This window comes from Oxyura jamaicensis, chromosome 6, assembly GCF_011077185.1.
Source record: "Oxyura jamaicensis isolate SHBP4307 breed ruddy duck chromosome 6, BPBGC_Ojam_1.0, whole genome shotgun sequence".
NCBI lineage: Eukaryota > Metazoa > Chordata > Aves > Anseriformes > Anatidae > Oxyura > Oxyura jamaicensis.
This window is the reverse complement of record NC_048898.1, coordinates 6,558,861-6,572,808: the sequence shown is the minus strand read 5'-3', so window position 1 is coordinate 6,572,808 and position 13,948 is coordinate 6,558,861. Positions and strand designations below refer to the sequence as shown.

Below are 13,948 nucleotides of genomic sequence, written 5' to 3'. Positions count from 1 at the left end.
ACATGCAGAATTACATTTTTGGAAAAAAGTACAAGGATTATCCTAGCAGAGAAGAGAACAGTATCAGTTACCTTGGTTTTGGAAAGAATAGGGGCACCACGATCCAGCAGCATTTCTACAACTTGTTCATGGCCACTCCTTGCTCCACAGTGGAGGGGAGTCAACCCATCCTGTGGGACACAAACATTATAACCTATTAGTTTTAGGCACAGGAAGACTTTTTGCACTTTTATAAAACCTACTACATCTAAAGAAAGTAATTAGTACCTGCAGGATGCTGATCTTGCATATCTGAACAGCTAAACCTGTTTATACAAATAGACAAAGTACATTTTGGCTCTGATTTTATAAACAGGTAAATAGTCATATCACATTGGTGCTCAAGCAATGGGCTGCTTCCAGGCCCTCACTTTACATGCATTGAAGTGGTAAATGCACATACAAGAAAAAGATGAGATTGTACATCAGGTAGTTTTTGCCTGCATGACTTTAAGAAAATTGGGTCTTTCATTTGTCATTATGAATCAAAGTGAAGGGATGATACTGATATCGGAGGGAAAAAAATCTTATTTAGTTTGATTTTATCACATCGATTTTGACAGGTGTACAGCAGATGAATAAACCATCTTAACCCCAGGTGGTAAAAGTCTGCTGGATTAACTCCTGTTTCTTGTACTGCAGACCATAATCATGTGAATTCCAGCTGAATAGGGTCTAGTCACAGCCTACTCTCAATGCTTATTATAGTTTTTAACCAAGTTACTTCAAATTAATTTATTCTTTGATTTGTACCGTTTACAATACTCCTGTATCCTGTTTACATGAGTGCTATGACGAAAGATAGCACACATCTTCAGCAACTGTGAGTAGTCACATGGAGTTCTTCAAACACTATATGACACAATGGTTTGTTGCAAATAGCAAAGTCATGGCTTGGAAAAAAATAGGAAGAAAAATTTGTAGTTTTGGAATTAGTAACAACAAGCACTTCTTTTGTTACAAGCAAAACAAATACACGGGAGCTACTGTCACACAGGAATGTCATTGTATTTTCATCAAACATGTCAGAGGAGAAGCCCTTATAACAAAGACTGAAATGAATAAAGCAGCAAGATAAATATTAATTTTCCAAACACAGGCCATAAAGGAAGGGGGCTCTTTCCAGTGCCTCTCAGCATTCTTAGAAGTATTTTATGTTGTCTAAAGTACATTACAACGTTTTTATAAAAAGGATTATGTAAAATTTATTTTCACACATCCTGTGCCTGCTAATTCATGAACATGCGCACCCTCTCTGTATGGTAGCAAGTAGTCCCAGTTTACCTCCTTAGACCCATTTCTGCCATGCATAATTGCAATATTCTTCCTTGATACTTCCTAATCCATTACTCTCTGGTAGATTATCAGTTTAAGACTCATAAAGTGCAGCTAGCTGGGGAGATGGAGGTACTGATTCTGAGCCTCAAGCTCTTCTGCTTCTAAATTGCCCTCTCCTAATAACCTTTGAAACATAGCAGCCTGTAATTGTTGTGATTTATCTTTCCTGCTATTCTCATTTCAATATCATGTGGCCCTCACTGTGCATGTTTTTCCACTTAAATGAAGGCATAGGATTCTGAAGTAGGTGAAGGAAAGATTCTTGGTTCAGGCTTAATTTGATTAGGACTGAGGGAGCCATTTGTTCACACAAGATGAACACAGTTTGACTCACCATGTTCTTACATGTTTCACACTTTATGACCCCCCAGAATTCACTCAAACAAATGTGCCAAGGGTAGTATACACCAAGCTCACAGAGAATGAAACACGTTTGCTCATCTTCACAGGCTGGAACAGACCCCTCAGAGCTACCTCAGTGCTCCCCAGGGCACCGAGCCCTCTCATGGTGCCATCCTTCCGGCTCCTTCCTGTGGCTGGCAAGGTTCCTGGGGCCCAGGAGGTGGCAGGACATCATGCTCATCCAGCTAGAGCTCGTTCTGGTCCGTGCAGCAGTCACCACCAGCAGGTGCATCACATGGCATGACACAACATTACAACGCATTGTAGGTTCTTGTTGGGACAGCACATCTAAAGCTATTTTTATGAAAATGTCAGGACTCCCACCATAAAAAGCAAATACACTTCAAGACAGCTCACTTGGCTGCAAAGATGTTTTTTTTTTTTTTGAATTTAAAAAGGAACCCTCAATTCACCTGGCATGGTCAATTGCTATATGGCCCTAAATGCAAGCAAAGAAATGAAGAGGCAAACAAACAGATAAGAAAGAGGTACAATTTTGTTTTAAAAATGAAAAGAATCTGAGATTAGAAGAGACTGCTCTGAACTCAGCAAGACTCTACTGATTATGCCAGATTTTCTCGTTGCTTATTTACTGCTGATATAAGCTATACCATGTGAAGCATAAAATCTATCACGTGGATTAGGAAACAAACTTGCCTTAATATGATAGTCTGCAATGGCTCAGAAAAGCCATTACAAACGATTATGACAATAATCTGCAGATTAAGGACTCTCTAAGTATGTGCTGACATAATAAATCATATCATCTGTATTATCTAGCCCTCCAGAGAGCCTGAGAGCAGCTCCAGCAAAAGCCAGGAGGACAATAGGAAGAATTCTGCTTAGACATAGGCTTCCCATAAACATTGCACAAACTGTCTCTGGAGCCACAGCTCTTTCTTTAGCTTTTATTTCAAAGATCCCCATCCCCCAAAATATATGGGATACAGTTAGTATCTCTGGTTCCTGCTGAGACTCGCATGGGGTCACAAATGGCTTCAGTTTAGCAGATACTGGTGCAGGTCACTGGGCCTCCTGGCTGCTGTTGCCCTGCCCGTACACGTGGCTGTAAGGTCCCCTGAGCAGTGTGATTTGGCACAGATCGGCCTCCCTGTGCCCCTCAGGGCCGCTTCCCTGTTAATGCCCACCCAGGAGCTCCCCTGCATGACAGGATCCACTGGGCCATCACCACAAATCCAGTACCACAGCTCTCGCACCAGTGAGCAGCAGCTTTAACCCAGTCTGTAAGTGATGAAATGAAGCGCAAGCACCCAGTAACAAGTTTCCTGTGAGGCCAATACTCAACAAGAGCTTGGCAGACTTCGAGCCAAATCCCCTGAGTCAGAGGCAGAAGGCATCCTTCCCCCAGGAGGGCAACTACTGCTGCCTCCAGGGTTTATCATCCCCATAGCTGCTTAGTGAGCCTCTGAGCAGGTGCTTCAGCCTAGCAGGGCTCTGCATCGCACGGTGCCTCCATGCCCTAAGACCCCCAAATTCTTCACTTCACTGGCACTGTCGCAAAGAGACCCCTGTGCAGCAGGGGAACAAAGGAGGTTTGCTCTGCCTACACATGCAAAATGCACTTACATTGACGAGTCAGTGTTATCCTTGTCATTATTTTATATCTTACTATATGTAGCTCTTCTGGAGCAGCTTATGTATGATCAGAGGCATCTTAAAAGAGCATATCCCGCACGTTCTCATGCAGATATGAGCACTGGCCTGTTATTTAGCTGAAAAATCAGTAAAATGAAGATTATGAAGACTTACTGTTAATCCAAGCTAAAATGTGCTCACTGCCTGCCTTCAGACAAATTCACTTTGGCATATGCAGTATTAGACAGCCAAAGCAAATCAAGCTAATTTAATCAAGCTCTCTAATTACACTATTTTTAAAGTCTTTTCTGGAAGACAGAAAAAGTAATTAGGGCAACATTCAGTAAACATGTTATGTGAAGCATCAGTAGGTCTTTGCTTGAATGTTAATAATTTAAAAAAAAAAAAAAAGAGTGATAAAAGGTGCCCTGGGCAGACTAAAGTGGCAAATAGCTAGGGCTTTGCGTGGTTAGTTATTGAGGAGTACACTTAAGAGTTCAGTACAAACCCTGAACTGCCAGCTGCTAGACATCATGTACAAAAAAAGGACAGACAGAAGATAAGCAGCTGGTTAAAAATAAACAAGTCAATGTAAGTGTGAACTAAAAGAAGAAAAAAACATGGCTGAGCCTCAAAATAGATATTTTTGGAAATGACCTCACATGCTCACACCTTATCTGAATTAACTGCAGTTTGTAGGTGCATGACAATGTTTATGGTGCTCATCAAATCCTATTCCTAAGGAACACAGAGAAATCTGGAGTCCAGAGATGTGAATACTTTTACAATAATTTTAAGAGGATAAGGATTTAGCCCTTCAGGTTAACCTTTTGTACAGTACTTCAGCACTGCAGTTTCCAGGACCATCTGCCAGAAGCAAACACAAATGCTCATGGAGATGACTAAGGAAAAGAAACAATTACCCGAACTTAACTTAATGCTCAGAAAAGACTGTATGTGTATTTATCTATAAAATATGTTCACGAAAAATAAAAACTGACTTTACATGGAGAACATTTACAGTACCACATCCTGAGAATGGATTGTGAGCACAGATCACAGAATGACAATTGAATAGCTAAACCTGTCCCATCCAAGAGCAGCAAATCCTTGTCTTGTCGGTGTTTGGTCAACAACATAAGACAGTATCTTCTGCATACTCGTGTAAAGGTGAATTACATGATGAAGGAGAAACAAAGGGCTAGGAATTCCTGCCTCTGAGCCAGAGAAACAAGCAATTTTCCAAAAACTGTTCTCCTTTCATGTGGGGACAAAATCTTTGTCATTCATCTTTAAGGATTTATTTTGTTTTCCATAATCAACATTTATATTAAATAGTATCATGGCATCCAACACATTTTAAAGCAGAACAAAAAAGCCTACAGAATTCTGCTTTGCTTAAAATTCCTGGAGAGGTCTCACCTGCATTTAAAAATCTGCTAACAGAATCCTCACTTATTTTCATATGCAAATCACAACTATTTTTTAAGTTGTGTGTATTCAGCACATGCCCCTACCCTTGCACAGCACTACAAGGCTGGGCTCAGACTGGGCATCCCGCTGATAAATGTGACTTGACACAAGTATAAGAAAACACAGCACTGGCTGCTTTGACTTCCAATACGTTTAGAAGTGGTCATACTGTTACAGAAAGATATGACTGAAGCTTTTGTCATCTCGTGTTTTTTTTAAGGCCATTCTAAGACTAAGACATTGAAAAAAAACAGATGGCACTTAAGAAAAAAATGAAATGTCCGCCAAGTGGACATACCTCAATTGTTCTGCCTTGGAAAGCAACATTGGGTCAGGTAGGAATAAAAAGAGAGCTTTAACAGGAACATGTGTTATAATGGCTCACAGCAATTCATTTTTGGTATTGAATACGACAGCCAGGCAGACACTCCTGAAAAAATATTCTTTTTAACTTTAACACCACATTACTCTGAGACCTCTCTTCCTTCTTGTACTGATTCATAAATCCGCTTTGATCTACTCCAGCAATGCTCTTGCCTCTCCAAGTCTTCTTGGTAGAGCCACTTACTGCCCGGACCAGGGACTAGTAAACCCTTGCCAGGATGAGTCAGTGCCACTGGGAGCTAAACTTCCACTTAGTCACTAACTGGCAGAAAATGATGCCTCTGGTAATGTCAGACAAGTGCAATGATGAGTGACATACAAGTAGGAGAAGTTATGCAAATCCTTTCTGATTTATAGGGAGAAGGGGTGTTTGGAGAAACAGGCAGTGTCTGGGAAAGTTAGACAAGAAAAAAAAACTACCAAAACAAACAAAAAAACACAACCAAACAAAAAACAACAAAAACTAAACCCCACAAAACCCTCCTGAAGCACACTCATCCATTGCCTTTTGACTCACTGGGAAGCTCTGCCAGACTCTAGAGCTGTTAACGCTTCTGCCCTCTTCCTGCATCCTGTTTCCGTTGCAGCCTGTATTTTTAGTTACAGAAATTATCCTAGTATCTGACCCTGGGGTATGTGATACAGAAAAATGAAACAGATCAGGAGTTTTTGTAACTATAGGAAAAGAACAAGTTGGACTGAAATATTTCAAGTCTTGGTCCCAGCATTTTGGCTGCAGTGGGCCATGGAAGTTCTTGCAGAGAGGATGGAAAGATTCCCTTGCCATGTCCCTACCTCCCTGCTGTGACCACATGCACATTTGCCACATCCACCAAAATGTGGCCCACCCCAACACAAGGTGGGCCAAATCCAGGATGTGACAGGACAGACAAACTTGCCCCCTCAGCCTGGCAGTCCCAGTGTGCCAAATAGGAGGCTGGTATTTTAGTCCAGAAGAGATCAATCAGAATCATGGAATGGTTGAGGATGGAAGTGTTTGAAAAATGTCTCAAGTACAACTGCTTTTTTTTTTTTTTTTTTTTTTTTTTTTTTTAAGGAGGAAGAAAGAGAGAAAGAGAGGAGGCGGCTGCTCAGAACAACAGCCACATCCCTGCATGCAAAACAAACCCAGGAGGCAATCCTAACCCTGAGAGGTAGCAAAGTGCTTCTAAGAAGCTAACAAAGCAAAAAATCAGGGGCGAGACAAAGCCTGGGGCATGGGGAAAATAAGTTTAATTCTGGTCAAGTGTTATATACACTGTCATTTTGAAACACAAAGGTAGAAAGTAAATGGAAGTAACAGGAAAGGAAAAAATAGACGTTGTAGACAAGGGGTACTGTGTCCTGACAAGAGTACAGGCTTGTTTGGGATCCTGTAAAGACTCCAATTCTATGCATGCTAGTTCCATCAGACTGTGCATAGGACTGAAGACTTTATAACTTACAGACTGCTCTGTAAATCCTCTTGAGATACTGTGCCTCTGCTAGCGCCAAGCACAAGAACCCCCTGTCCATGTTATCCGTGACAAATCATCTCTTCCATATCCCCCAATTAGAAAAAAAAGCACACACTTTACAAAGAAATCATGAATGACTTCTTAAGGTAAAGTGGAAAAAACAACCAATGAAAAATGCACGGACAGAGCGAAGAGAGTAAGTTGACCCAGTTTCTGAATTTGACAGAAATTAAGAATATGCCTCACCAAACACCGGACGATAGCTCAGAGACTGCTGAAACACTGGAAAACCAAACAGAAACCTGTGGATACAGTACTAACTGCAGAAAATGGATTTCTAGGTTCTATCTTTGATGAGTTTTTCTGGTGGAAATTATACAGAATAACTAAAAATGGAAGATGGATAGGTGACAAGCTAATATTTTGAGGAATTGAAAATTGTCCAAAAGTTAGAGTCACAACTGAAGATTTCCCCACATGCACAGGAGCATGTCAGAAAGACTGCTGTGACAGCCCGGAGCATTTGTTCTGGGTTTACCTCCAAACTTCGGAACCTTTCCTTTTCTTTAGACCACTGAGTATGTAAATAAAATACTCCTAAACCGATTAGATTGGATTTTAACAACAACAATTAGATATAACCATCTGCATTGACTTCCAGGACACTAAGTGACTCGAGTCTGGTGTCAGCCTGCCGGAAACCATCACTACACCTGGCCCATTTGGTAACAAATCCAAGGCAGCAGCTAAGCACTGAGTCAGGCAGAGGCTGAGCTGCTGCACAGCCCTGCAAGAGGGAGGTAAGACTCATCAGCAGTACTGTGCTCTGTGACACTACCCTGTGGGTAAAAGAAAGGCAGCCACGCTGCGGTTGAAAGTTACTCTTTTAATATTCAAATTCTGAAAGATCTGAACTGAATTCTTGGCTTTTAGTGTATTCACATCTAATCGCAACTAGCTCATAGCAGCATCTAATTAAATGCTCTGAGAACATGGAAAATAGTTGGTTCTGAGCTTTGCCATGCATAGTATTTCACACACAGTTTTAAGAGACGTGAATTGTTAGCATCCTACTGAAATCCTTTTTATAAAAAAGAAATGCATTATGGTTTTGGTAGCCTGCCAGGAAGACAAATGATTTAAGCTGTACAGCAGCTAACAGGTCCAAGGCAAGAACTCCATACAGTCACTTAGAGCATTCATACTGAAGCTTACCCTTGTTTTGGCATCAATTTTAGCTCCTCGATCAAGTAGGAGTTTGACCATATTTGCATTTCCCCTCTTCGATGCAACGTGCAACGGTGTGATATCATTCTGTGGAAGAAAAACCAAAACAAAACGTGAAAACAGATATTCATCTACCTGTCTTTCAGGATCTCCATGATCAGTTTTGCTCACAGAATGAACTATGCACACTTTGCTAAAGGGTAACACAGCTTTGTGTCCCTGGGAGCATGCAAGCAAAAGGAAGCTGTTTTCTTCCACACATGTGAATTACTGGTCTGAGATTACGACCTTTATATTATCGATGCAGATGTTCAAGTTGTGGTTGAAGTTCGAACAAGACATCCTGACTGGGCCTCAGTCCTCAGTTTTTGTACAGGTGTTAAATACCATCAATTTTACTCTCTAAACCCCAGCAATTTCCTTTAGCTACAGTTGTTTCTGAATATTTAGTGATAGGAATTAATACCTCAAAACTTCATCGGTCAATTAGAATTCATGAAAAATAAATAATAAAAAATACATCTGCAGGTCTAATTCCAAGGCAACGAGACGTCAGTTCCATTTATTTCTGTCAGCAAGCTCTGATAGCCTCTTAAGCACCTTCGCGTCACAGTCACATCACTAATTTCCTCTACACAAATCGCTCTTCTAATCGATGTAATACTTTACTTCAAGTGAGACTGTAAATAGGCAGATATGCTTTGCTAAACGACGCCTCGCAGGACGGCAGCTTGTAGCTGCGCTGCACATTGAGGGCAGTTACATAACCAATGAGTGTGCACACAAACATGCTTTTTTAACAAGATGTAGCTAGGACATTTCTTCATGCTCTAATGAATCTTTTATCTTCTGGTGTATGAAGGCCACATCCTGTATATATTTGATCATACGGAGCCAAGTGAAGATAAAATAACTTAAACAGAGCATGCAGCTAGGGTATGGAGACAAACAGAATTATCAAGAACATGTTCCTGCGCACTCAGGGGCAGCCAAACAGCTGGCTGTGTAAAACCGGCTTCCCCATGACTGAGCAGAAAGCAGTAAATTTTAGTGAGCATATATCCTATGGCTGACTGAATTGGAAAGGCACCCATCACCCTGAATAGCTGGAGAGCCGTACAAGCGTCTTACCTGGCCAACAGACCATTCAACAGCACTTCCTCAAAACTGCAGGTGAGTGAAATGATAGAGAACCAGTACCAAAAGAATATCTCTCAGATGTGACAAGTTGACTCACAGCTTAATAGTAACGCCGAGCACCTAACCCAGTATGCTCTATCTTTATTTACAAGCAATTACACTACGAAGCTAACTTACAGCTACTAGAAAATACTAATTAATTCTACCACAGAGGCAAACTACATTTTAGCAAGAAGAAATTACTTCTTTCTCTAATAATAATCACCATTAGAGCATCTAAGTTACTATTCCAGGGTACCTTGTGATTTCTTTAAAACATGAAATAAAACAAAAGGCTGCTGAACACATTAAACAAAGAGTATGCTAAGCCTGATCCTCCCAGGGATGTAAAACTGTGTGATTGCTTAACATGCAATTTGCAAGTTGGTTTAGAAACAAGAATAAAGGGGGAATATCCATTTTCATGGTCAAAGAGAGGAGTCCTCCTTAAAAGACCTTCACAATTCAGGTTAGTACTGAATCTATCAGGACCTGCTCCCTGTGCAGCTGGTCTCAGCTTCTGGTGGGGGACAAGCTCCCTGGCTGAGAACATGAGGAAATTCTCCAGCACCTAATAGGGACTAAGCTCATTCCTTTGCTGGAGAGCTAGCAATCCATCTTTCTTTCATCTGATACACTGTCTTTACAAAAAGCATATAAATTTAATGCCTTGAGGATCTTGGAACCAAATGAATTACATTTGGTTGAAAACAGGCATCAGGTTCACACTAGGAAGAGATAGGTAAGTAAAGAATATGTTCACTTTAGACACATTTTGTTAGGAAAACGATTTTCACACAGCTACTCTGAAATAATGAACTGAACAGGAAGAATCAAGGAAATGAAACCTTACGTACCCAGTGAAATATCTGTACTTCTGGATGAACGAGATCAGTTCCTCTTTCCTGGGAAAAGAGCACTGCAGGAGCAGTATTTCCTCACTCTCTAGTTTTCATCACACACTATTAATCTACTCATACACTTCATAAAAAGAAATAAGAGACAAAGAAGAAAAAGCATATTTGGCCCTATTCAGCCCTAACAGCTCAGGGAAATATTGTGGGGAAATCAAAGGGAAAAAAGAGAGGGGACAGGTCTCCATCCAGAATTTAAGTTTGGCATTTAGCTATTTGCACTTTTACTGGTAGCAAACAGTATGAAGTAATAATTGTGTATGCTGAGAGTCCTGAGCTCTGAACAGAAGAGAAGCATTATGCGAAGTTCAGGGTGAGTAACTCTTTGGTCACGCTGAAGTTCAGGGTGAGTAACTCTTCTTTGGTGAAGACTGTGTTTGGCCAAGGCTTAAAGTATCGCACCCAGATGCTTTACGCTCCTCCCATCTCTCAGCATGCATACAATTAAGTACAACTGAGACAAGAATAAACCTCAGACATCATCATCATTAATATTTCTGATGACAAAACGTAAAGCAAGCAATTCAAACCCCAGTTGTTTGTACTTGTCACAAGAAAACAATTTTTTAAAAAAGGTTAATAATATGCACAGCTTGGGTGTAGGTTATTAACACTAAAACTGTCGTATCAGCAAACAATATAGCCACCAAATGTAAGGTTCTGAATTCTTCAGTAAATCAACAGCATCTGCTGTCTTTCGGTCTATTTTTATCTGTTTGATCTTCTATAAATTTCTCCCTTTGTTCTCAAGATAGAATAGTAAATCAGGAAACTTTTGAAGATGTTTTCCTGCAGTAACAAAGCCGAAACGCCTTCAAAAAGTACCCAGAAAAAGATGTGGTTCAGATCTAGAATGTCTAATGGAGCACTCCTTGCCCTCGCTGTTGAAAAATCAAATGCTGGATAACGTCTCATGTAGACCCCTCGACAGTGAGATCCTTTGTCATCCAACCTGAGAGTTAACAAATTCTGAAGGAGTATGTAATGTAACTTGTGAGAATAACAACATGAAATTGTACAATAAATGCTTGTAGTGTTCTGAAGTAGCACATGGCCTTTTCTGTCCCCCTTGGCAGATGTCCTGGGGTACATGACTCAAAGTACTCTGAAAGTGTATACAGATCAAAGTGTGATGGATTAGATGCATGTGTTTTGTTTTTTTCTCTACCTCACAGCACTGTGGATGGCTGTTTTCCCTTTATCTCTATCCATTGCCTGCTGCAGCTGCTACCCTCTCATGAAGGGCCTGTGCCTTCCTTTGGAGTCTCCCAGCATTCAGAAATCTGTTGGGTGAAGAGAGATCTGCTTTTCCTTTTTGATGGCTTCTGCTCATGGCTGATGAGAGGAGACACTAAGCCCTTTCAGCTGCATCTCTGTCTACAGCTTTGTAAGAAAATTCAAAAAACTTCAAGTTATCCTATGCTGAGCTATAAGCCACCTACATTTCCCATCTGAAATGGGATCAACTCCTCTCTGACACATGCCATCATCCATCACAGTTCACCACAGCAGTCCAAATTATTCCTGTTACAAATTAGCAACACAAATGGCTAGGAAGTCAGAAAAAAAAAAAACACAGAAACAAACTTAAAATTGACAGAGTGCAAACACTATATATCTTGCAGCTTTATTTCAATGCTTTTAGAAAATGAAGAATTCCCCCCTGGATTCTGGTATGATATGCTATCCTGACACCTTTTACTGGCATCAGTCAGAGTTTACAAACATTAGGATGCCGATAATAAACAATAAAAGTAAATATTTCCACTTATAAGTATCATATTGGGCTCTGAAGTGTAGCTCTACATACAAACAAACAAAAGGTGAAAGTTTCCTATTCATCCCTTACATTTTTTAAAATACTGATCGACTGGGATAACCTGTGTAACACAGGGATGCACAAAACAAGAAGAAATCCCCGAGGCACTGGTGCTCTACCAGCAACACAATGCCCAACTGATTCCCCAAGCACCTCCACCACAGTCAGAAGGAGCAATTGCCCTTCTCCCAGTCCTGCAAGCGCCAGCCACTGGCTATGTACAGCCCAAGCAGTTTGGTCGCTTGGTTGGGTTGGAGGACCTTCTCCATTCCCACACTGCAGCTATTGCCAGGGCCAGACCACATAGGGAACTGTGAAGACCCACTGCCACTCCTGTAGAAAACTGGTATTTCTCCTTGCTACCAGTGAGAGATCTTACCTCAACTGCTTAGCAATCCTCCCAGACCCCCACCAGAGAATAGTTTTATAAAAAAAAAACATTTCTTTACCTTCAATTAAATATATATATATATATATCCAGTTTCTTACCAAAATGTACAGATTAAGCTGGAATTTAGTAAGGTTGTCCTCAGTTTTCCCAACTGAGAGCAGACTCAGAATTGACAAGGAGTGCATCAAGAAAAGAGAAGCTGAAAGCAGGCATTCTGCTCAAGTGTGAAGTTTGGAAAATTTCTCCATCGTTATGAGTCCTTAAGACAAGAGTTTAACATTGATTGCCATATACTGGAATTGTCATCAACAGTCCTGCATGGCTATTATCAGTATTGGCAGTTTGTGGGGGTAAAGGAGGATTGTGCCGTGTACGTGAAGAATGTCATATGTAACCATGCAGCTACATCACATTTTATATGAGAACAATCAGTATTTTCTCCTCCTATATTTTTCTGTAATTCAAAACTGGAGCTAAAACTCAGTACAACCCCTGCAGATAAAAGTGTTATGTTCTAGTGGCTCTTACTGGGATCACTGAGACTTAGATGGGATTTTCAAATATAAAAGAAATTAGACATACAACCACAAACACAATCAGATGCTCTTCAGGAAACCTAATGACAGTTCAAAGAATTTTCAGCTTCTTTCTCCTCTATTTACTGTTAATGAATGATATATTGTGCTAAATTAATTATTGTGTGTACTTCTCTTTCTTCAGGACTGAGATGTATAAAACGAATCCTGGAAGAAAAGAAGGAAGACTATAACAAGGAACTGTTATGGCAAACTACCACTAGGGAAATAAAAAGATGTTCTTCTCTTATGTTACTGTCACTTACATATTGCCTGCTTTTTTTGATGGGCTAATGGTGTTCTGCTCCTCAGCCTCAGGGTCATCATTAATGCATGCTGTCCTTACACCACCCTCTCAAGATTACCATATCCTTCCTCAACATTCCAGTAAGCAAACTTTCTGCAAAGCCCACTCCCAGCAGAACTGTGATCTGCTCTAGAGCAAGGAGAGCTGTGAATCTGGGAAGCTCTTCACAGGGCTGGATGCAGACACATCGCACAGTGACTACCTCCCATCTGCTTGGGCAAGAAAGATGTGGGCAGAGATCACCTTCACATCGAGAATTACTTTGCTACCTGAATCTTCTGACCTGCGCAAGTATGGAATGGATGTGAGGGTCACAGAAGTTTCTTTCAGTCACTGCCCTGGAAGCTGCAGAGAATGATTTTTTGATTCATTTCTAGCCATTATGCTTCCTCAGAGAAGGACAGAGCTTGTGAGGCATTTCCTTACCTGGGCTACAAAGGTATTTCTACTAGAAGATAATCTGAGACAGAAAGATGATACCTGAAGACTCTGCGAACCCCCAAAAGATACTTTTTGCTTAATTATAATTCTCAAAAAATACAGTTTATTCAAAGCACCTTTCCCACCTCCCTGGTCTGCGCAGCAGCCATGGAGAAACACTTTTTGTGCTTGCTTGCTGCTGACTTCACACAGGGCAATCTGGTACCACAGCTCCATCACAGCTGGCCGTGAAGCACAGCAGATCAAACTGCCTGCCCTCCCTGCACACTGCCCCAGGGATGCATAAGCAAGGCCTGAATGGGAGAGAGCAGGCACTCTGCAGGGATTAGAGCTGATTTAGAGCAAAAAAAAGCTTTCTTGCACCAGATACTGTAGGTGTAACCAGAACGGCTAAGGAAAGTGGTTT

At 40.9% G+C, this 13,948-nt stretch overlaps 1 protein-coding gene across 17 annotated transcripts in view; it reads right to left on the bottom strand.

Annotated features, from left to right (window-relative positions):
- ANK3 (ankyrin 3) overlaps positions 1-13,948 on the bottom strand; it is a 357,107-nt gene that overhangs the window by 115,146 nt on the left and 228,013 nt on the right. For all 17 annotated transcript variants that reach the window (XM_035329362.1, XM_035329363.1, XM_035329366.1 and 14 more), the window contains 2 exons: positions 7,905-8,003; positions 72-170 (listed from right to left, as the gene is read on the bottom strand). In XM_035329362.1, the coding sequence (XP_035185253.1) occupies positions 72-170; positions 7,905-8,003 (198 nt within the window). The remainder of the gene's footprint in view (positions 1-71; positions 171-7,904; positions 8,004-13,948) is intronic.